This window comes from Nothobranchius furzeri, chromosome 4 (assembly GCF_043380555.1).
Source record: "Nothobranchius furzeri strain GRZ-AD chromosome 4, NfurGRZ-RIMD1, whole genome shotgun sequence".
In the NCBI taxonomy this organism is placed as follows: Eukaryota; Metazoa; Chordata; class Actinopteri; order Cyprinodontiformes; family Nothobranchiidae; genus Nothobranchius; species Nothobranchius furzeri.
The window spans coordinates 85612959-85633629 of NC_091744.1; the positions used below are offsets into that span (position 1 = coordinate 85612959).

General features: G+C 43.9%; 2 protein-coding genes across 2 annotated transcripts; both read right to left on the minus strand.

The window, feature by feature from the left end:
* Positions 1 to 1176: 1176 nt before the first annotated feature.
* On the minus strand, positions 1177 to 5415 carry arpin (actin related protein 2/3 complex inhibitor). Its single transcript, XM_015965298.3, has 6 exons — positions 5211 to 5415; positions 4746 to 4821; positions 3587 to 3719; positions 3260 to 3466; positions 2934 to 3103; positions 1177 to 1315 (listed from the first exon to the last, which is right to left on the minus strand). The coding sequence occupies exons 1-6, from the start codon at positions 5300 to 5302 to the stop codon at positions 1307 to 1309; spliced, it is 687 nt and encodes a 228-aa protein (XP_015820784.3). The 5' UTR covers positions 5303 to 5415; the 3' UTR covers positions 1177 to 1306.
* Positions 5416 to 12177: 6762 nt separating this feature from the next.
* On the minus strand, positions 12178 to 20563 carry fam169b (family with sequence similarity 169 member B). Its single transcript, XM_015965297.3, has 8 exons — positions 20479 to 20563; positions 20014 to 20137; positions 17751 to 17853; positions 17576 to 17661; positions 17288 to 17453; positions 14499 to 14681; positions 14020 to 14150; positions 12178 to 12563 (listed from the first exon to the last, which is right to left on the minus strand). The coding sequence occupies exons 2-8, from the start codon at positions 20134 to 20136 to the stop codon at positions 12291 to 12293; spliced, it is 1065 nt and encodes a 354-aa protein (XP_015820783.3). The 5' UTR covers position 20137; positions 20479 to 20563; the 3' UTR covers positions 12178 to 12290.
* Positions 20564 to 20671: the final 108 nt, after the last annotated feature.

The following is a 20671-nucleotide window of genomic DNA, read 5'->3' on the forward strand; positions in this document are numbered from 1 at the left end:
TTTTGCACAACACTTTAAAAAATCTACTTTCTACATAAAATAAATGGAGTTGCATTCATTTTTACCTAAAGGACAAAATTCTGGAGCATCAACGAGACGTCAATGCTAACAATGCTGCGTCACCACAGGCTGTGTTAAAGAGCAAGTCACCCCCTAACAGAGCATTACTCCACTCCCACTTCCTGTTTGAAAAATGAAACAAATGCTGTTGCCTAGCAGGCCGAGAGGGCGGAGCCGCTAACAAATACACACACACAGGCTCACAACGACGTTGTGACATCATATGGTACCAGCTAACGTTCTAGGGTACCTCTTAGCCAATAGCGATGGCAGATTTAAATTCAAATGCAGTGCAGAGTTTTTACCTGACAACGGCACAACACTGACAGTTTTAGGCAGAAAATTAAAATGAACTAAAATGCACTAAAGTGCAAAACTATTGACGACACGTGTCTGCAGCACGATTAGACACGCATTTATATAGTTTATCAGGAAAAAGGTTGATCTGGGGGCGACTTGCTCTTTAACCTGCAAAAAAAGTAACTACAAAGTTCCTTATGATAAAAAAATATATTCTTCCAGAAACCCCAATAAAAAAAATCTGGAGAAATAGAAACATGACCAATAATAAAACACTGGAGGAGTGACAATGATGGTTGGGCTGAAGTGCCGTAAGCCTGGAAATGTCTCAGATTGTTTCTGGCTTTAACCTCACCGAGACCAACGTGGAGGGAATGAGGCCCGCTTTGTCTGAGGACATGTGCAGGACCCTGGGACGGGTAGAAGTCTGTTTAAATCAGAATTCTGCTATCGTCCGAGGATGCAAGTCGATATACGGTTAAAATGATGTTCAAATGATGAAATGAGTAAAATGTCCTTCCAAAAAATTCAGGCCATCGTTATGCAAACAGAAATCTGACGCCAGTGAGAATGCAGCAGCTCAGTTAGCTTCATAACAGAAAACAGCTGTTTACATGGAACCGGTGTACACGTGATCCAACTTCCAGAAAAGACTAATTATACTGGAAATGGTGTGTGTGTGTGTGTGTGTGTGTGTGTGTGTGTGTGTGTGTGTGTGTGCGCGTGCGTGCGTGTGTGTGTGTGCGTGTGGTAGTCACAGTTTTATAAACCAGGAAATCAAATTCAAAGGCTGCAAGAAGGGAATTCTACAACAATGCACATTTCTGAAGGAGACAAAGCGAGTCCTGTCTCCTCCTGCAGAGCTTTCAGTTTGCATCTGTTCAGCGTCCTCCCTGCAGAAGAGATCGGGGTCAGGAGGTAGAGCTGATGGGGACAGTCAGATTCCTCAATCATCCTGAGGGAAAGGGAAAAACCTGCGTTTAGATCCTGAACAACAGATTCAGCCGCACCCTTCTCGTCTCCATCGGACCTGAGCTTCAGTGGAAAAGTTGACTCGCTAACACGAGTAGCGGCGATTTCTTCTGCTGATTAAAACGTTTTTACAAGGAACGCAAAGTGAGCTCAAATGGAAACATCCCAATTCTGATGGAACGTTTGATCGTGCAACTCCTTCCCAGCCAGTGTTGGGCAAGTTACTTCAAAACTGTAGTAATAAAACTGCATTATTTATTACTTGTTACCCTCATTTTTAAGTAATTCATTACATTACAATATTACTGATTTTAAAACGTAAGGCATTACACTACTTTTGCATTACTTTAAGTTACTTTCACCAAAACAACTTCAGTATGAATCTGGTCATGTGACGCTCAGCGAGCTCATGACATATATGTGGAAGGTGACGTGGTGTCTGAGCTAGGATTGCTGTTAAAAACAGTCAGATATAATAACAGCGCTTTAAAATGATTGTTTATTAAATAAAAGCAACAACAATCTGTACTCTCAGCACGCTGCCATCTTATAGGGCCATCTGAGCAGGGAGTGAGGTGGTGGGGGCTCCAAGCCTATATTTGCCTTGGTCCCCAAATGCCTTGATACGGCCCTGGATGTGGGACTGACTTCTGGGGTGATCTGATTCTATCACATGTATAAATATTAAATGCTTATATATTATTGCTTTTCACTGGTAAAAATGTGTATTGGGGATAAATCTACCTACTTTTTTCTTTTCAAGCACTTTGTTTTGTTTTTTTGATTTTATGTGAATAATTTCCGGCCCTTTCTCTCTCTAACCTTCCTGCATGCTGCATGTTTTCTCCGTCTTCCAGAAAAACTGTTTCCTAGATTTCCTACTTTCTAACTAATCAGCCAAAGGGATCTACCGAACTAAAAAAAAAAGCTTGATATGCGCTGCGCTTCAGCAGCAATGAGTTGAAATCACCGGGGCACAGATGATGAACTCAGCTGAAAAGTACATGAAGTACCAGAGAATATGGGCGGATATAAGCGATCGCAAACGAATGACTTTGTGTTGGTGGAGCGATTTTGTGAATATAACAGCGGCCGCGCGCAGGACGCAGCTGGAGTATTTGAGCCATCACCGCTGCGTCCTCTCTGCTCATAGAATGCCCGCAAAGCTGAGTCCATAAATGACGTCATATATGTGGATACTGGATCTTTTTTCAGGCTTCCCGCAATTTGAATTTTTAGGAAACCCACATCTTGATTCTGGGATTAAAAATGCATTGTAATTACCGCGTTACTGACAACTGTACCGAGTAAATATGACCATTTTCTTTCCCTGTAATGCCTTACATTACCACATTACAGCAAAAAGCAATGCATTACAGTAATTAATTACTTTTGTACCGCGTTACTCCCAACACTGTTCCCAGCATTACGTTTTGCCTCCAACACTGAATAAAGGATTAAATGCAACCCAGGTTATTTTGTAGGAATTACATTTAAAATATTTGGTTGTTTTATGCTAAAATTTCTCTTTCACTGTTTATATTTGACAAATCAGGCTTTTAGTTCTGCAGGAAACCTAGCTGCTACAGGTTCATTCTCACCCATTCATCTTCTTCTGCTCCCTCTCCTTCTCCTCCTCCTCCAGCGCTCTGACAGCCGCTGGTGTCCGACTTGTTGGCCATTATTTTGTCCGTCCACGAGGCGCCGGCCTGTTCGTCCCCAGCAAAGTTACACCTGGTCACCGTCCCGCTGTCCACTTTGGCTAAAGACACTGAGACAAAAGACAAAAGGAGTGGGAAGGGACTCGAGCAGCACCGAGTTCCCCAGAAGTTTGATTATCTCACCTCATAAACCCAAAAACAGATTTTCACTGTTTAAAAGAAGAATTTTTATTTATTTATTTATACTAAAATAAACAAGAACTCACATAAGAAAGGACTGTTTCCTCTGGTCTTCAGCCGTACTTCCTGCCCCGTTTCCAGCTCTGTTTTGTCCATCTCTGACTCCGGGTACCAGAAGGCCCAGGAGCCGGCAGGTCGGTGCTTGTCGGTTATCTTAACCAGCTCACATTTGTTAACCATCGCTGAGAGCTGCTCCTCGCTCAGACGGTCCGACTCTCCTTTAGCCTCCACCTCTGTGGAAGCAGGATAGGCTTTTCAAAACGTTTCAGCAGCCTTTTAAAACGCTCACAGAGACCAAAACCTGCAGAAAGAATCACGTTCAGAGAAATATGCAACCATTAATGCAGACTCACTGTAAGAGGACATCAGGAAGCCCGTGTTGACCTTTCTGGTGTCACTGAAGTTTGGCTCGACCTCCGACCCGTCTGCATCGTACTTCCTCTGATGGATGCGGCTGGGTTTGACGTACAGCACATAGAAGCGAACCTTTACAGCATCAGAGAACACGAATAATGAATGTTAGCTCGAACCTTCCCTAAATGTTTTTGTTTAGGTTTATCCAATGCATTCTCACATCATTCAGTTCAGTCAAGTTTGGATCGTTCATATGATTCAGTCATGGAGTCTGTGTTATTTATAATACAAATGACTCGGAAAAGGGTAGAACGCCTTCTCCGGGTCAGGGATGAGGTCCTGCCCCAAGTGGAGTAGTTTAAGTATCTCGGGGTCTTGTTCACGAGTGAGGGGAAACTGGAGCGTGAGATCGATAGGAGGATTGGTGCTGCATCTGCAGTGATGCGGGCGTTGTACCGGTCTGTCGTGGTGAAGAGAGAGCTGAGTCAGAAGGCAAAGCTCTCGATTTACCGGTGGATCTACGTTCCTACCCTCACCTATGGTCATGAGCTTTGGGTAGTGACCGAAAGAACGAGATCGCGGATACAAGCGGCCGAAATGAGTTTTCTCCGCAGGGCGGCTGGGCTCTCCCTTAGAGATAGGGTGAGAAGCTCAGTCATCCGGGAGGGGCTCGGAGTAGACCCGCTGCTCCTCCACATGGAGAGGAGCCAGTTGAGGTGGCTCAGGCATCTGGTCAGGATGCCTCCTGGATGCCTCCCTGGTGAGGTTTTCCAGGCACGTCCAACCGGGAGGAGGCTTAAAGGTAGACCCAGGACACGGTGGAGGGACTATGTCTCTCACCTGGCCAGGGAACGCCTTGGGATTCCCTTGGAGGAGCGGGGAGAGGGAAGTCTGGGCCTCTCGACTTAGGCTACTGCCCCCACGACCCAACTCCGGATAAGCGGATGAAAATGGATGGATGGATGGAATACAAATGAATTATTGTTGTTTTTAATTACATATGTGTGTTATTGTCCTATTGGTCATTATTATTCTATTTATATTCACATTTTTGCAGCATTTTACCCAACTAGTATTTTGTTTTTTACATATTGCAGCAAAGAACTGCTTTGAAATAAAATACTTAAATGAAAACATTAAACTGGGTTCATGTCTGACCTTTTGACCGCTTGTGTCACTGACTGAATGTCTGGAAACATCCAGCAGTGCTCCTTCCAGAAGGACTCCAGGACCCCTGAGAAAACACATCCAAGTGAATATACATTTTAAAAACATCTAAACTTTAACAGCGCATGCTTAGCTCTTAAATTATACCTGCACGTTCTGTAAGAGTGAGGCTTACTGTTGCCAGACTCCATGAGATTTAATGACTTATATTTTTACCTCATAAAGCATCTGATCGCCTGCTTTAATAAATGCTGCTGATGGTGTGTTACCGCCAGTTTCTCCACCAAAACAATGCCGAAAACAGCCGTACCCATAGGGGGTTTAGAATATGTCTTAATTACATGTATAAAAGGTGAAACTGTTATGTAGGTAGAGAAAAACAAAACACGCATGTTTCCCATAGAGGTTTGGCACGCGCTGCTTCCAGCTCCTCTTCCTGGAGTTTTGAGCTCCTACCTTTCATACGAAGAAGGTGACCAGACACGATCAAACTTCTCACTGTGGACCGGTTTGTTTTGTAAAGATGTGTTGTCATAAATCCTGCTCATTTTGTCAGATTCCTGAATTTTCTTCCCTTCTCGCAGACTTTTTCCTGTTTCCAGACTTCCTGTTCCTGCTCGAGCTAGAGGTGCGCTCCTTTTTTACTCTCCATGGTGCCGACGGGAGTTTTTAAGGATGAGAAACAAACATTTGGGACCGAATGGGATGGGATGAACAATTGGTTCGTGGAGATTTGTCCATGTGGACGACATCCTGGTGATTGTGGCGCGGGGCACGCTGCCTTCATAAGAGGCAGATACACCTGCTGCTCACGCAAAGCTCTCAGTACCTCAGCACCGAGCGTGTTTGAGGTGGCGATTAGCCGTTTGCGACTGTATACTGCCTCATTAGTATTTCCTCTCTGTGACAGCCTATATGGTTTATCTGTAGGGAAAGTGCTGGTTGGAAGTGCTGGTTGACGCTTTACGCAGCTCTCCATGACGCAAGTTTAGAGCCACCAGAGTGGCCTCTTCCTGTTTGGAGATTGTTGTCCTCAGGCAGCTGATCTCCTCGCCCGCTCGGCAGAGGTAAGCCAGTAGTTTTGGGTAACGGGGGTGAGCTGATCCGGGGGTTTTGCCATCTGTTTGTCTTGCAGCGCGGTCAACCTGCCGTGCCGGTGTTGTGCCAAAGTAGTTACCCCCGTCAAATATTGCTTCCCCCATTCACGGGAGCGATACTATAAGACTGTAAAAGTTGAGGGATACAGATTTTTATCAGGCTGTGTGGCCTCGGCTGCCAGAGTGTGAACCCCCCCCCCCCCCCCCATCAATAATGCACATTGGCGTTGCTGTCACGAAATAGTTTATTTGCATAATAAGTCACAGTATAACTACTAACTACAGACACTTTGGAGAACATTTTCTTTTTTTTAGACTTCTTAATTTAACGTTTAATGTTCTCCAAAGTGTCTGTAGTTATTAGTTGTACTGTGACTTATTTGGCAAATAAACTATTTCGTGATAGCAACGCCAACAACAACAAAGTGTAAACCGAGGGGAAACAATTTTTGACGAGGGTAACTACTTTGTCACAACACCGGCTGGGGGTAGTCGGTGTAGGCGGTACGCCTCGACGGCTCCGCCACCTGGGCTGTGTTGGGTCCGGTTGGGTCCCTCGCTGCTTCACCTTGGCGTTCCTGGACAATTGGATCCAAGTAGTGCGCCCCATGGCTCCACACTGCTGTTTTGTTAACCTTTCTTTTAATACAGTATTTCAAATCAAATCAAATCACTTTTATTGTCACGTCACATGTGCAGGTACACTGGTACAGTCAGGGACGAAATTTTGATTTCAGAAGTGGGGGGGACACAGCAGGCTTGTGCGGATTTGGGGTGGGGGTGTTATGTAAAGACCCCTTGACACTCACGTGCCCATCTCAATAATTTTTCCATCCTCAATATATATATATATATATATATATATATATATATATATATATATATATATATATATATATATAGATATATAGATATATATATATCAAAGTTAAAACATGTACAACTCTATTATTATTTTTATTTATTATCATTATTGAAGTGCAGTTTTGGCTGTTGACAATGGACAGGCTATTGTATTTATTGTTTTGGGTCTTTTTTTTATTGTTTTTGGTGCAACATTTTCTAACAGGGAGTGAGATTCCTTTTTTATTGAAATTTTGTTTGTTATTTTTATTCATTTAGAAGTTCTGGTTCTGGACATTTCAATGTGAAATGAAGGTTTATTTGTTGCATTTTAAAGGGTGTACTTGCATTATTATGATATATTAACATTATATTAGTGGTTATTTTGGTCTAGATAATGTTGACAATGATATCGTTTATCATCAACAATTTGTTGGACAAAATATCGTCCAGCAAAATGTGTTACATTCCCAGGCCTAGTCAAAAGTATAAAAATTATTTATACATAAACGGTCCTCCTGAGATCTGGCCGTTTGTTCATTTGCTGTGTTAGAGGACATGCTGAACTAATGTTTTACACATGATCATCACCCTAACATTTGAGTGTATAAAAACATATTAAATGTTTTTTCCCTTAAAAGTGTTTAAACAGTTGTTGCATTTCAACACACAAAAAATAAATGGAAAAAATAAGATAAATCTAATGAAAAGTGTACATCTTTGACATTAAGCTTAAAAAAATCTGTTGACGATGATGATACTGTTCATTTTTCAGAGCTTTTTAATGTGAACATATACATTGCAATAGATACGTTTACAATAAAGTTAAATGATAAAAGTTTTGAAGTTACACTTCTACTACTACTAGTAATAATAATAAAAAAATAATTATAATAATACGAATAAATTGTGTCTGAGGAGTCAGTTATGTGGAGGAGATGAGTTTGTAAAAGTTAGTTTTGAGTATGTTTGTGAAGGAGGAGGTGAGTCTGAGCTTAATGCAGGGGTGTCACATGTTCCAACTTACGTTTTGACTTTGAAAGAAGTCTCTTCTATCCACTTTTCGTTTTCTTGACATGCTGCCTCCTGGCTGTGCATAACTACCAAAGACTCACAAATGAACACTTATTCAAATGTTATGTAATGGAAGCTGAGCTGAGCTCTGATATTACACAGCGTCTAGTTGACGATGTGACTCAGTACCGGTGTTCCCTAGCGGCTCCAAACTAGCAAAACAACGTGAGCACGTTCTGACTGTTTCCAACTTGAGTGACAGCAGCAACAGCCAATAATACGTTAGCAAGTATCAGCAGAGCCAATAGATTAGCTTTTGGGCGGGTATAATAGGAAACCGGTTTCCGTTTCGGTCCTAGTGCTCAACCAAATCCATTTAATGGAGCGTAATATTGTTTTTGGACGGAAAAAAGTGCAGGGGACCAAAACTGCCTTTTGAAAAAGTGGGGGGGACATGTCCCACCCGTCCCCCCCCAAAATTACGTCCCAGGGTACAGTATGTGCGAGTGAAATTCTTGTGTGTCAGTTGTGCAAAATACAATAACATAAAAACAAGCAAAATATAAAAATGGCTAATCTAAGTAATAATATATATAGTATGTAAGGTATACACATTCCTAAATGTGTGTGCTAAGTATTTTATTTTTTATTTTTTTACGTGTGTGCGTGTGAGTGTGTGTATATGCGTATATACACATTTAACCAATGAATAAAGTAAACAATAAGATAAGAGATATAAAATATACAGTGGTTGGTATGTGCAAAACAGTGGCATTAATGTACAGTATGGAGTGTGTAATGTTAGTGAGGGTGAGGTGTCTGCGAAATGTTCAGCAGTCTGATGGCCTGATGGAAAAAGCTGTCTGTCAGTCTGCTGGTTCTGGACCGGATGCTGCAGAACCTCCTTCCTGATGGAAGTAGTCTGAACAGTTTATGGCTGGGGTGACTTGAGTCCTTGATGATCCTCCTCGCTTTCCTCAGGCACCACTTCCTGTAGATGTCTTGGAGGGAGGGCAGCTCACCTCCAATAATCCTTTCTGCACACCGCACTACTCTCTGGAGAGCTTTGCGGTTGTAAGCGGTGCTGTTGCCATACCAGGTGGAGATGCATCCAGTGAGGATGCTCTCAATGGCACAGCGATAGAAGGTCCTGAGGATGCGGCGGCTCATGCCAAATCTTTTCAGTCTCCTGAGAAAGAAGAGGCGCTGCTGTGCCTTCTTCACTGTTGTTCGTGTGCACTGACCACGTAAGATCCTCTGCCAGATGAACTCCAAGGAAACGGAAGCTGCTCACCCTCTCCACAGCGTCGCCGTTGATGGTGATGGGGGTGTGTATTCCTCTGCTCCTCCGGAAGTCCACTATCATCTCCTTTGTCTTTGTGGCGTTGAGGGTGAGACTGTTGTCCTGACACCAGTGGGTCAAGGCGCTGATCGCCTCCCTGTAGGTCGTCTCATCGTCGTTGGTGATGAGACCCACCACTGTGGTGTCGTCCGCAAACTTCACAATGATGTTGGAGTTTCTCGTGGCCGTGCAGTCGTGGGTGTAGAGTGAGTACAGGAGAGGGCTCAGCGCGCACCCCTGTGGAGCACCAGTGCAATGTATTTTAGCCCGCTGCTGGGCTACAGAGTGTGTGGTTGCCAGGGCAACCACTGGATCTCCCGCACCAGATACATTTAATGGAGCCATGCAGTTGGAGGATTTATTTAGCCCCCCCCCCCCCCCTTTTTTTTAAATAACTGACCTGTGTAGCACCTCCTTTTTAATTTAGTATATTTGTCTGTATGTTTTTAGATAAACTGTCAAATAAAGGCCATTATTGTATTTAAGAACACCAGTCTGTTCCTCTGTGGGTGCACGGACAGACTACCTGTTAGTTCCCTGGGGCCTACTGGCTCTGGGGTGGCGTTGTTGCAACATTTTAACTTAACATTCTACTTAGTACGGACCCATTTTGCCGCAGAATGAAACAACAGTCACCGACATAGGGCATTTTCAGTTCTGCAGAAATAGAAACTTTAATTTTTTTACTTAAAAATTGACATGAAATCAGTTTTACATAAAGAGAAAATTTGCTATGTTTACTAAATAAAACAATTAGTTTTGGTTCTGAGCAAAAAAGAAAATGCAAGAATAAAAATGAAACTGAACCGTTTACTGTAATGCTTTTGGGTTGCATGCTGGTGCAGCTGGTGGTCCTGAGGCAAGGTTTTCATTCCTTTCATTTATAAAGCCCCTTCTGCGACCAATGCAGACACCCAAGGTGCTGAACACAATAACATAAACCCATCAAAATAAAATATAGCAATCGTAAAACCAATATAAAAAAATTGAGAGGAGAGTAAAAACAAAAAAATCCTGAAAATTAAGAGGCCGGGGCAACAAAACCGGGTAAAAATTGCTAATCCTGGAATGCCTTGACAAAAAAATGGGTCTTAAGGCAAGTCTTATAAACCCCCAATGAGGGTGACTGACGCACCACCAAAGGCAACTGGTTCTAAAGTGCATGTGCCAACACCGAGAACGCACGGTCCCCCCGTGACCTGCACTTAGTGCGTGGAACCATCAACAGCTACCTATCGGCTGAGCGAAGGGCCCGTGAGGAGGCATGTCTATGCAAAAGGTTGCCAAGATATGCTGGAGCCGTTCCATGTAAGGCCTTGTGTGCCAGTACCAAGACCTTAAATTTTGCCCTGGATTGCACAGGCAGCCAATGAAGGGATGCCAACACAGGGGTGATATGTTCCCTGCGCCTAGTGCCTGTCACGAACCTAGCGGCTGAGTTTTGTACTAACTGCAAGCGTGCTACCGCACCCTGACTAAGGCCGGCATACAGTGCAGTGCAGTAGTCGAGCCTTGAAAGAACAAAAGCGTGTGTGACAGTCTCTAGATGTACTCTGGACAGCAGGGGCTTAATTCTGGCTAGTCGGCGTCAGTTAAAAAACACGATAGCACAACCTGGTTGATTTGCGCGTCGGATTTAAGGGCTGAGTCCAGCTGCACTCCCAAATTTCGGATGGTGGTCTTCATGTTGGATGCTAAAGGGCCCAGATTCACAGCATCGCATGGGCGTGTAGACATGCCAGGGCTAAGTACAATTACTTCAGTCTTAGCGTCATTCAGATGTAAAAAGTTTGTAGCCATCCAGGAGCGCACATCCTCTAAGGCATCTACAAGCTTTGATATTGATCCATCGGCCCACCGCTGAAGGGGGAGGTAGATCTGACAGCCGTCAGCATAAAAATGAAAACGCATGCCAAACCGCCGAAGAAGATTCCCCAACGGTATTAGGTAGATGGCAAAAAGAAGCGGACCCAGTACAGACCCCTGTGGCACACCCCACTTGAGTCCCTTCCAGGTCGAGGAGGTTTCACCTACACTGACACAAAAACTCCTGTCAGACAAGTAGGAGTGTAGCCATTGTAGGGCTGCACCGGTTTTGTAGCCGATCCAAAAGTATGTCATGATCGCCCGTGTCAAAGGCCGCAGACAAATCTAACATCAAAAGAATGACAGCCTCCCCCCCCCCCCCCGTCACAAGCTAAAAAAACATCATTAAGAACCATTAAAAGTGCAGTCTCGGTACTGTGACCTGCTCTGAACCCTGACTGAAAGATCTCCCAGAGTTCGTGAGTGTCTAAAAATACAACCCTCAAGCAGCTTGGATAAGTAAGGTAGATGTGAGATAGGACTGTAATCGACTAACACAGCCTCCTCCATCCCCTTCTTTTTCAGCAGTGGTCATACAACAGCCCTCTTAAAGGTAAGGGGGACCACACAAGAGGCCAGACTGGTATTTAAGATAACCAGTATATATGGGGCCAGAACAGAAAAAGCCTCCTTAAGCATCCTTGGGGGAAGAACATCATAAGGGGAACCAGAAGGTTTTTGCTTAGAAATGAGTTCCTCTAGCTCTGTCATAGAAGGTTTGAATTCCGTGTTCTCCGCATGCTCAGGTTTGTCCAGGTCCTACGGTTTACTCCAACAGACCAACGACACGCATGCTTGTTTATTAAGAGGCTAGGAGTGAGCGAGTGTAACTGGTTGTCCCTGTGATGGACTGGAGAACTGTCCAGGGTGTCCTCTACCCCTCCTTTGACTGCTGGAGGCCACCCCCCCCCCCCCCCCCACCACCACCCCACCACCCCGGCTCTAGAGAGGAAAAGTAGTTCACAGTGACTGAGTGTAATGCTTCTTATGTATTAAAACAATATGCACCCATGGATGTAATTTTTGGGGGGGACAGGGGGGACATGCCCCCCCCCCCACTTTTTCCAAAGTCAAGTTTTGACCCCTGCACTTTTTACCATCCAAAAACAGTATTACACTATATTAAATTGACACTGGTTGAGCTCTAGGACCAAGTGGAAAACAACAGTTTGTGTTGAAGCCTGTTTCCCGTTAGAACATACCGGGGCCCCCCCCGGGGCCCCCCCACTTTTAAACTGAAAATTACGTCCATGTATGCACCAAACTCGTCTCCTTATGGTCTGAAGCTCCTGTAGGATTTATGCGGCTGTAGATCACTCAAGTGCACGACCAGTTTCCTCTGGGTCAGACGTTGCACAACGTGCACAGCTCGCCTCATGTTCTTTTGGCTCTTTTGCAGCTCTTTTGCATTTCCTCTGAGCTCTCTTCGCTGTGCTTTTCTGATAAAACACTCTTGGATTTCACAGTTCCTTTCATAACTGTGGGCCTGGGAGGATTCAAGTCCAGATCTTCAGCACGGGCCGCTGAAAAACATCCTGTCCCACAGCTTGTGCCGATCAGGGAGTGTTCTCCCTGGTTCGCATCCCAACGTTCTGTCTGGGGAGCGTTCGTGTTACAGGTGACCGGCGAGGTCAAGTCTTCACCCTCCTGTGAGTTAACAGAAACGACAATTCAATCATCAGTTTGCACAACAGCCTCACTCACTCACCACCATCAGAAGGAATTTGGGCCTCGGGTGTTTTGATTTAAACAACCTTTTAACACAGAAAATAAAGTTACACCCCAGCTGTTCAAACCCGTGTGACCAGAGAAGACGCAGACACACTAAAGTTATTGGTTGTTGGACAAAACTGAAATAGTGAACGTGTGTTTGTAGAGCTGCAGATGTAAAAAGAGGTGCACGACCACTTTGAGCAACCATTTTCATTGCGTCCCAAGAATAAATCTTCTATCCATTCATCTCCATCCATCCATTTTCTGAACCCGTTTGTGCGATTGCCGGGGGGGGGGGGGATTGGGTGGCCTATCTCCAGTGGTGGTCAATGGGCAATCAGGCGGGGTACACCCTGGACAGAGAGCCAGTCCATGACAGGACAAACAATCACTCACACACACTCACACCTAGGGACAATTGACGCCGGGGACACACCGGCCGCGGAAGCGCCGCGAAAATGGGACCGCTTTCATTCGGCGCCCTTGTTAAGCTATTCTATAGACCACATGGGCCGCCGAAGCGCCGCGAATCGCCTCACGCCGGCGCCCCAGCCCGCGCCGTGCAGCGATCATTTCGGCGTCGGCTCTATTTTTTTCGCGAGCCGCGGGTGAATCGCGTCAATTCTGGCAGGAAGTCCAACCTAGACCTAAGAGGCAGGCCGGTAAAGTTAACAAAATAAAAGCATTTTAAAATAAAATTCCGCAATAGTCAAATGTGTTCGTAATCAGACACTGCAGAAAAACCACACGAACACACACACACACATACACACATCGAACTTGTGTGCGTGTGTGACCACGTGAAGGGGGGTGTGGTTTTGGGTGTCTTTTCACCGGAGCAAACAGGACAGAGAGGCAGAAAGTCTGAGGCAAGCAGTTAAGATGGATGACTTTAAATTAAATATGGAAGTTGAGAAACACAAGGAGCTGTACGACCCCCGAAAAACATGATTATTTACGTACCCATGTCGGAAGAAACTGCTAGGATACACACACACACACACACACACGCACACGCACACACGCAGAGGAAAAGAGCTGAGAAAAGGCAGAGAGGAAATGGAGGACACCAAGTGTTTAAAAGAAAAACTACAGCTGAGCCGAGGCGCGCCTCGACTGGGGCGCGTCTGATCTGAACTGAGGAGCGGCGAGCAGCGGCCGAATTTCGTGAGCGATACGCTTTGCGGCGCTTCGCGGCCGGTGTGTCCCCGGTGTTAGACAGACCAATCAACCTAACACAGGGAGAACATACAAACTCCATGCAGAAAGATCCCAGGCCGGGAAGCGAACCCAGGACCTTCTTGCTGCAAGGCAACAGCTCTAACCACTGCACCACTGCGCAGCCCGAATAAATCTTCTAGTAAAATCTAAAAGAAAATCCCATTCTCACCTGGTGGAATGAGTAACGGCCCAGCTGGATGTTAAGCCAGATGTTCTGTCTCTGAGTCCAGCCTCCTGGAGCCTCCACCTCATACAGACGCTCCCGGTGCTCCTGGTGCTGGAGCAGGAACCTCCTGACCACTGAACAGTAGCGACAGACAGGTGGACTTAAGCATCTCCCTTCAAACACAAGACGGCCGTACCTGCGCTAGAACATCCATTCTTGTTCATTTACTAGATTTATCGTCACTTTTGAACTTTCCACCTCTGTTATGCAAACAAACGGTCACAAAGACAACTAATTATCTGCAGCTATTTCCCTCAGGTCTGACTTTCCTTATGACTGGATGTAATCATAAACACAAGATTAAAATATTCCCAATCCAGCAAATGCAGTCAGAGGAATACTCGGACGACCTGAGGAAAACGCTGGACTGCCCAAGGGAAGGGAGGGACAGCTAAGTGTGGTGGAGGAAAACCTCAGCTGACCTGCTGCCATGCTAGGTGATAAAGGAGAGCTGACTCCGAGGAACTCCTCCGAGGAAAACATTGAGCAGAAATCCTCCAGGATCTGCAGGCCGAAGCCTCTCCTCCTGCAGCTTCTTCTCACCAGCAGTGTGTCCAGGACGGGAAGCAGGTAGCAGCAGCTGCTCCAGCTGTCACACAGGCTGCCTGACAACAACAGATGGAGTCACAGCTCTCATTTATAATCCTCTCCTTTTACCTGGAGGTTTGGGAGTTTCTGTTCTAAACGCTGTTGCTGTCAAACAAATGGATCCAAATGCAGTCTAATCTGAACCTGGATTAATTGGTGTTCTTAAATGGAACGCTACATTCAGATTAGATGCATCTCTGAGGTTTTATTCTAACTCTCATTCCTGGATGTACCGGGATCAGGGTTGAATTTAAAGATTGAAACATGGTGTCATGTTGTGAGGGTGGAGATGGTAGGACCATGTGTGGTGGTGGGTTCAGGAGACAGGAGAGCAGGCACGGATGAAATAAAAATGGGTTTAATGGTAACCGGGAGCGACAGGACGAAACAAGGACATGCACATTCAACAATGATCCGACGAAGACAGCAACAAGGAGGGAGGTATAAATACACAGGGTAATCAGGAACACATGGGCAGAGTAATGAGGGGCAGGTGAGAACAATAAGGTTAAACAAGGCAGGAGAGACACAGTCAGGGAGGCCGGGGCGGATCATGACACATGGATGTTAACAAACTTGAGCTTTTTTAGGATTTCTGCCTCATTTGATCAAACACAAACACAGAAATGTTTTGTGTGAGGGGAAAATTGAAGTGTCTTGGGATTGAAGTGAATTGGGACGCCAACCTCTCAATGACTCCTCAGATCAACTCAGTGGTGAGGTCTTGCTTTTATCAGTTACGCCGCCTATCTCGTTTCAGACCGATCTTAAAGAGGAAGCACTTGGAATCAGTCATCCACACTTTCATCACCTCCCACTTGGACTACGCTAACGCATTATTAGTTGGAACTCCTGTCTCTGCCTTGAACCAGGTTGTCCAAAATGCCGCTGCTTGGTTTTTAACAAACACAAGCTGACATAGCCGTATTACACCAGTCCTGGAACGTCTTCACTGGCTCCCCATCACATTTTGTGTGCGTTTTAAGATCTTGATGTTTGTTTTTAAAGCCCTACACGACCTAGCTCCTCCTTACCTGTCCGACCTGCTGACTCCATATGTACCTACTCGTATGTTGAGGTCAGCTGACCGTCTACTGCTTTGCACTCCCCAGATGTCCTAAAAATCACGAGGTGAGCGTGCGTTTGTCCATGCTGCCCCCATGCTCTGGAACTCACTGCCCATTACAGTTAGGCTGGCATCCTCTCTGCCTGTCTTTAAATCTCGTTTAAAAACCTACTTCATGACTTGGCTATGTCATCCTGTTATGATTTTATAGTTTTTATTGTTGTGTTTTATCTTCTTATTGTTTTTACTTTTGTTTTAAAGGGACTTTTCGGACTTTTGAATTTTTATGCTCGCGATTGCCCCCTCAGGCCAAAAGCGTAATGGCAGCTTCAATAGTAGGCTCGTGCACGAGGCGCGCATGTTGTACGTGCACACTCCTTAACAAAAATAGCAGCTGAGACAGTCCCGTGTGTGTGTGTGTGTGTGTGTGTGGCCTGGAGGACAGAGGACAGGAGAACACGCAGCTAATTTATTAAATAATGTGGTTCTGTACCTTTCTCTTCAGCACAGCCGACAAAGGTTTATGATGGGTCAGTCCTCCTGCATGCTCAGATCATTCCCTTCCCTTGCTTGAAAAATTGTTCCAAAATGAAAGTTGAACCCACATCTTTTTTATCTGTGAATTCAATGCCGTTCGGCGAGTCTCAAATAAAAATTTGGGCATCTTACTGTAAAAAAATTATATCATTAATGTAAAAAATAAACTCAAAATAAACTATGTTCACATCCAGAATCAAACCCAGGTCTTCTGCATGGGAGTCAGACGTCTTACTAGGTGAACTAAAGCGCCAGTGACGTCCTTTGTATCTGTAATGTTTATATCCTTGATGACAGCTGAAACAACGTTCAAAGAACGGTTGGGAGTGAAAATGGCTATTTAGTTGCTAATTAGCAGGAAATATCTAGAAGAAAGTTCTACAGAAAGTAGCTAAGGGTCCTCAGAAATGTAGCTAGCTTTGTCACTAGGCGTTAGGAACAGCGACAAAGTGGCACTGCCTCTCTCTCTGCTGCTAAAGCTACGGATAGCAAATGCTACGGGCGATGCCTGAGCGTGAACACGCATGAAGCAGCCTGCTCGACCCGAGCATCTCTCTTTTTCTGTGATTTTACAGAAAAACAGGCAATCACAGTAAAAATGCCAGGGCTCATTCTACAGGACCAGGGCGTTGCAGGAGAATGTATGAAGAAGACATTTATTATTTCTATACATGTTTTGCTGTCAAACTTCCATAATGTCCCTTTAAATTGATCCTGCCTCTTCAGCACTTTGGTCCGCTCTCACGCCGTCTTAAACTGTGCTATAGAAATAAAGCTGGTACTGTCTGGTTTGTTTCAGAACAGAGTTTATAAAAATGGAAGTGCCAGACTCTGGGCCCTGACGGGTTTGCTTCCAGTAAAGTTGATCAGCCCTCAAACGCTCCACTGAACTCACAGCCAAATGCATCTGCTGTTTGATGCTGAGCAGGAAGGTTTGTGGTCACTGATGCTTGATGTTTGTGCATCCATACACAACTACGAGTAAACAGCCCTGCAGTTTTGCATCGCTCAGCTCTCCACCTTTGTGCTTGATGGTGTAGAAGCCGACCGCCTGCTTGTCCCTCCACAGCAGTTTGCAGCTTTCTGTGCGGGGGTGCAAGGAGAACGACGCCTCCCCGGGTGAAGGAGGCCTCTCCACAACCCGACTGAGAAGGAACACGATCACCCTTTCTACAACCGACTGCACCTGTGGACAACTAGATGTGATTAGTTTAAAAGTTATAAATATGTACTGCCTTAATGATAATCTACAGTAACTGAACTCCGACTGCATCAATGTCACAAAAAAGTAAAACTTGAGACTTTTACGGGTATAAAACCACTCCTGGATCCGATGGATGTTCGCAGCACGTCATCCAAACGCCACCATTTCTCGTGCAGGTACAAAGCCACGACTGGATAGAAGCAGCAGATCAAAACGCATCAGAGTTGATCTGATTCAGGACGTTTATTCAACGGAGATCAACGCAGTTCAGCTCACAACCTTGTGTTTGATCATCAGGAGGATGAAGCGCCAGCACCGCACAGGCAGGGTGGTCGTCCTCAAACAGCTGCAGCTGGCTTACACTGGCTGTCGTTATGGCAACCTGTGCAGAGAGGAGGACATTTTAACTGTTTAAAAGGACAAAGGTCTTATTTGCTATGGAAGAAAGTAATAAACTCTTGATTATTATTTATCTTGTATTTTTTACGACCCCCGGTAGCAATCCCAGCTAAACTCATACATAAAAGCATAATACTTCACAGTGATTTAGAGCTGATTGGTTTATCAAAACCCTTCTGTTGTGTTAGGGTCAAAATTGACCCGTTTTCAAGTTTAACTGTGTAAAAAGTACACTTTCCCCTTTTTGTCCTGGAATGAGGCTTCAACTAACCCTCAGACGCACCTGTTGAAATGCAGTAAAATCAGTTTTCACAATTTTAGTAAATTCTAAAGGTCTCAAAAAAATAAAAAAAGTTACATCTGTGGTGTTACGGGTCCAAAATGACCCGGCAGAGAAAACTGGCTGTTGTATGCATCACTTACAAGCTATGGGTTGCTCTGAGGATCAAATTATGGTTTGTTTTCATTGTTTCCATTGTTTAGCCCTTTGATGCATAATGGTCACTACAGTGGACAGGTACTCAAAATTGTTATTTCTTTATTTTTGCTATTAAGCACAGCTGTTGAAGACTTTATTGCATGTAAGCCTCTCCATTTGGACTTCAGTAAGTCAAGCCACCATATTTCATGTTCAGAATGCACGTTGTACACTGAGATGGACATGTAATAAATTATTTTTAAATTAACAAAATGGTACAAAAAATATTTGTTGAAATTTGTTTCATTCACACCTAAAGATGAATGAAAAAAATTGTTTAAAAAATCATGGTTGAAGATTTCATAATTCATGCATCAAAGGGTTAAATTATGGTTCATTCAGAACAACATACCTGCGCTAACACCATATTATTTTCAATGTTCAGTTTATGGTCAATGCAGGTGCATGTGTGCACACACAACCACACACTCCGTGTTGTTTATCATTGTTCATTTTATGGTTAAATTGTTTGGTTAATTGGTCTGGTTAAATAAAAGTTAGTTTTATGGAAACAAAATTTACTTGTTATCTTTATCCTACCATTTAAATGAATTCAAGTTTATTTATAAAGCGCCAAATCACGACAAGAGTCGTCTCAAGGCACTTCACATAATAAACATTCCAATTCAGGTCAGTTCATTAAGCCAATCAGAAATAATGTTTCCTATATAAGGAACCCAGCAAATCGCATCAAGTCACTGACGAGTGTCAGTGACTATACAGCAATCCTCATACTAAGCAAGCATGCAGCGACAGTGGAGAGGAAAACCCCCTTTTAACAGGAAGAAACCTCCAGAGAATCCTGGCTCAGTATAAGCAGCCATCCTCCACGACTCACTGGGGATTGAGAAGACAGAGCGCGCACACACACACACACACACACACACACACACACACACACACACACACACACACACACACACACACACACACACACACACACACACACACACACACACACACACCAAGCAATGTGGCTATGGTTACATTGTGATTTCTTAGTAAATATTCTATTTGGCGAGAGATAAACTTTATTGTATTTATCTAGGCGGGTCCATTTTGACCCGAAAAACCAAAGATGCCACTAGTGTTAGTCATTTTTAAATAGTAAAAAAAATTACATTTTTTTTGGGTAGGTGTACTCTAATATTAGTTTATAACACATTTATAGTTGATTATTACTCATTCTATAAGGAAAAAGAAATATATTTAGTGAATTTAAACAGTTTTTGCAGTAACAAACGAGTGGTATATTTTAAAATACTGCGTCTGTGGAGCCAACTAAAAAACCATTCACACACTGGTTCCATTTATATGAATACATACAAAGCCAGCAATTAGCTTAATAACAACATTTGAAGAAAACTGGTGATTTTAAGCATTTTCACGCATTTTTAAATCATGAATCCAAATGGACCCGCTAACACCACAGGTGTAAACAGCTTTCTAACACAATACAAGGGTTAAATCAACACCTAAAATCTATTTTGTGGGTTTGTTTCATGGCGGTGTCAATCACTTTGTTTTGGGGTAAAATATTAAATATTTGTTGATTTTAGTTTCTACGTCTGATTTTCCATTTGGCAACTGAAAACTGATCAAAACAAAGACTTAAACTGCTTTTTAAACCTAAAATCTATCAGAGAACAGAAAAGATGATTTCACCTGTAATTGTTGGGATGACTGAAACCAATCAACGCAAGGTGTTGCGTTTAAAGACGTCAGGTAAAGTTCAGACGCAGATGTCAGTTCAGTGTCCTCCACCGGCGGCAGATCAACAGGATACATGCTGTTTTAGGTCAGATAAAAGTGATAACACGGCAACAGGTGCATTTACAACATTAATGTAGCTATTCGCACCCATACAGCATTATAAATGATGTATTATAATGTCTAAGAAAATAGAATGTTTGGGTTTTTAGGAGACCTGAAAAAACTCGTAGCGTCAGAGATTTTGTGATTTGTTCGTTTTGCTACTCCTGTTTTTTTCCCAGAAAACGGCGTTATTTACAAAACAAGAACAATAAAATGACATGACGTCACTGAAAATGTTCATAGCGGCAGAAACAGTGTGAAACAGTTTATTAAAAAAATCACTTACTGTATTTTTATAGCGAAAGAATGACTTACCTGTAGGATTTAGTCTACGTGAGAACTTTGAGTTCACGTTTGTGTTTTATTTGTTTTGGGCTGCAGCGCCATCTGTCGACAGAAACGGATCCGCAAGTAGGATTAACCGGAAACATAAATGAGTAGGCTTCAAAGTAAAAGCACCTAGTAAGCTGGACTAAAAGAGAAAACGCTTTCCCAATTCACAACCCAA

Coding starts and splice junctions, on each gene's coding strand:
- arpin (XM_015965298.3), bottom strand. CDS start 5,302: ATGAGCAGGATTTATGACAACACATCTTTACAAAACAAACCGGTCCAC. Junction 3,467..3,586: donor CTTCCTGATGTCCTCTTACA/GTGAGTCTGCAT, acceptor CTGCTTCCACAG/AGGTGGAGGCTAAAGGAGAG. Junction 3,104..3,259: donor AGGAAACAGTCCTTTCTTAT/GTGAGTTCTTGT, acceptor CTTTTGTCTCAG/TGTCTTTAGCCAAAGTGGAC.
- fam169b (XM_015965297.3), bottom strand. CDS start 20,136: ATGTATCCTGTTGATCTGCCGCCGGTGGAGGACACTGAACTGACATCT. Junction 17,854..20,013: donor AGTCATCCCAACAATTACAG/GTGAAATCATCT, acceptor CTCTCTGCACAG/GTTGCCATAACGACAGCCAG. Junction 14,682..17,287: donor CTACACCATCAAGCACAAAG/GTGGAGAGCTGA, acceptor TGTTGTTGTCAG/GCAGCCTGTGTGACAGCTGG.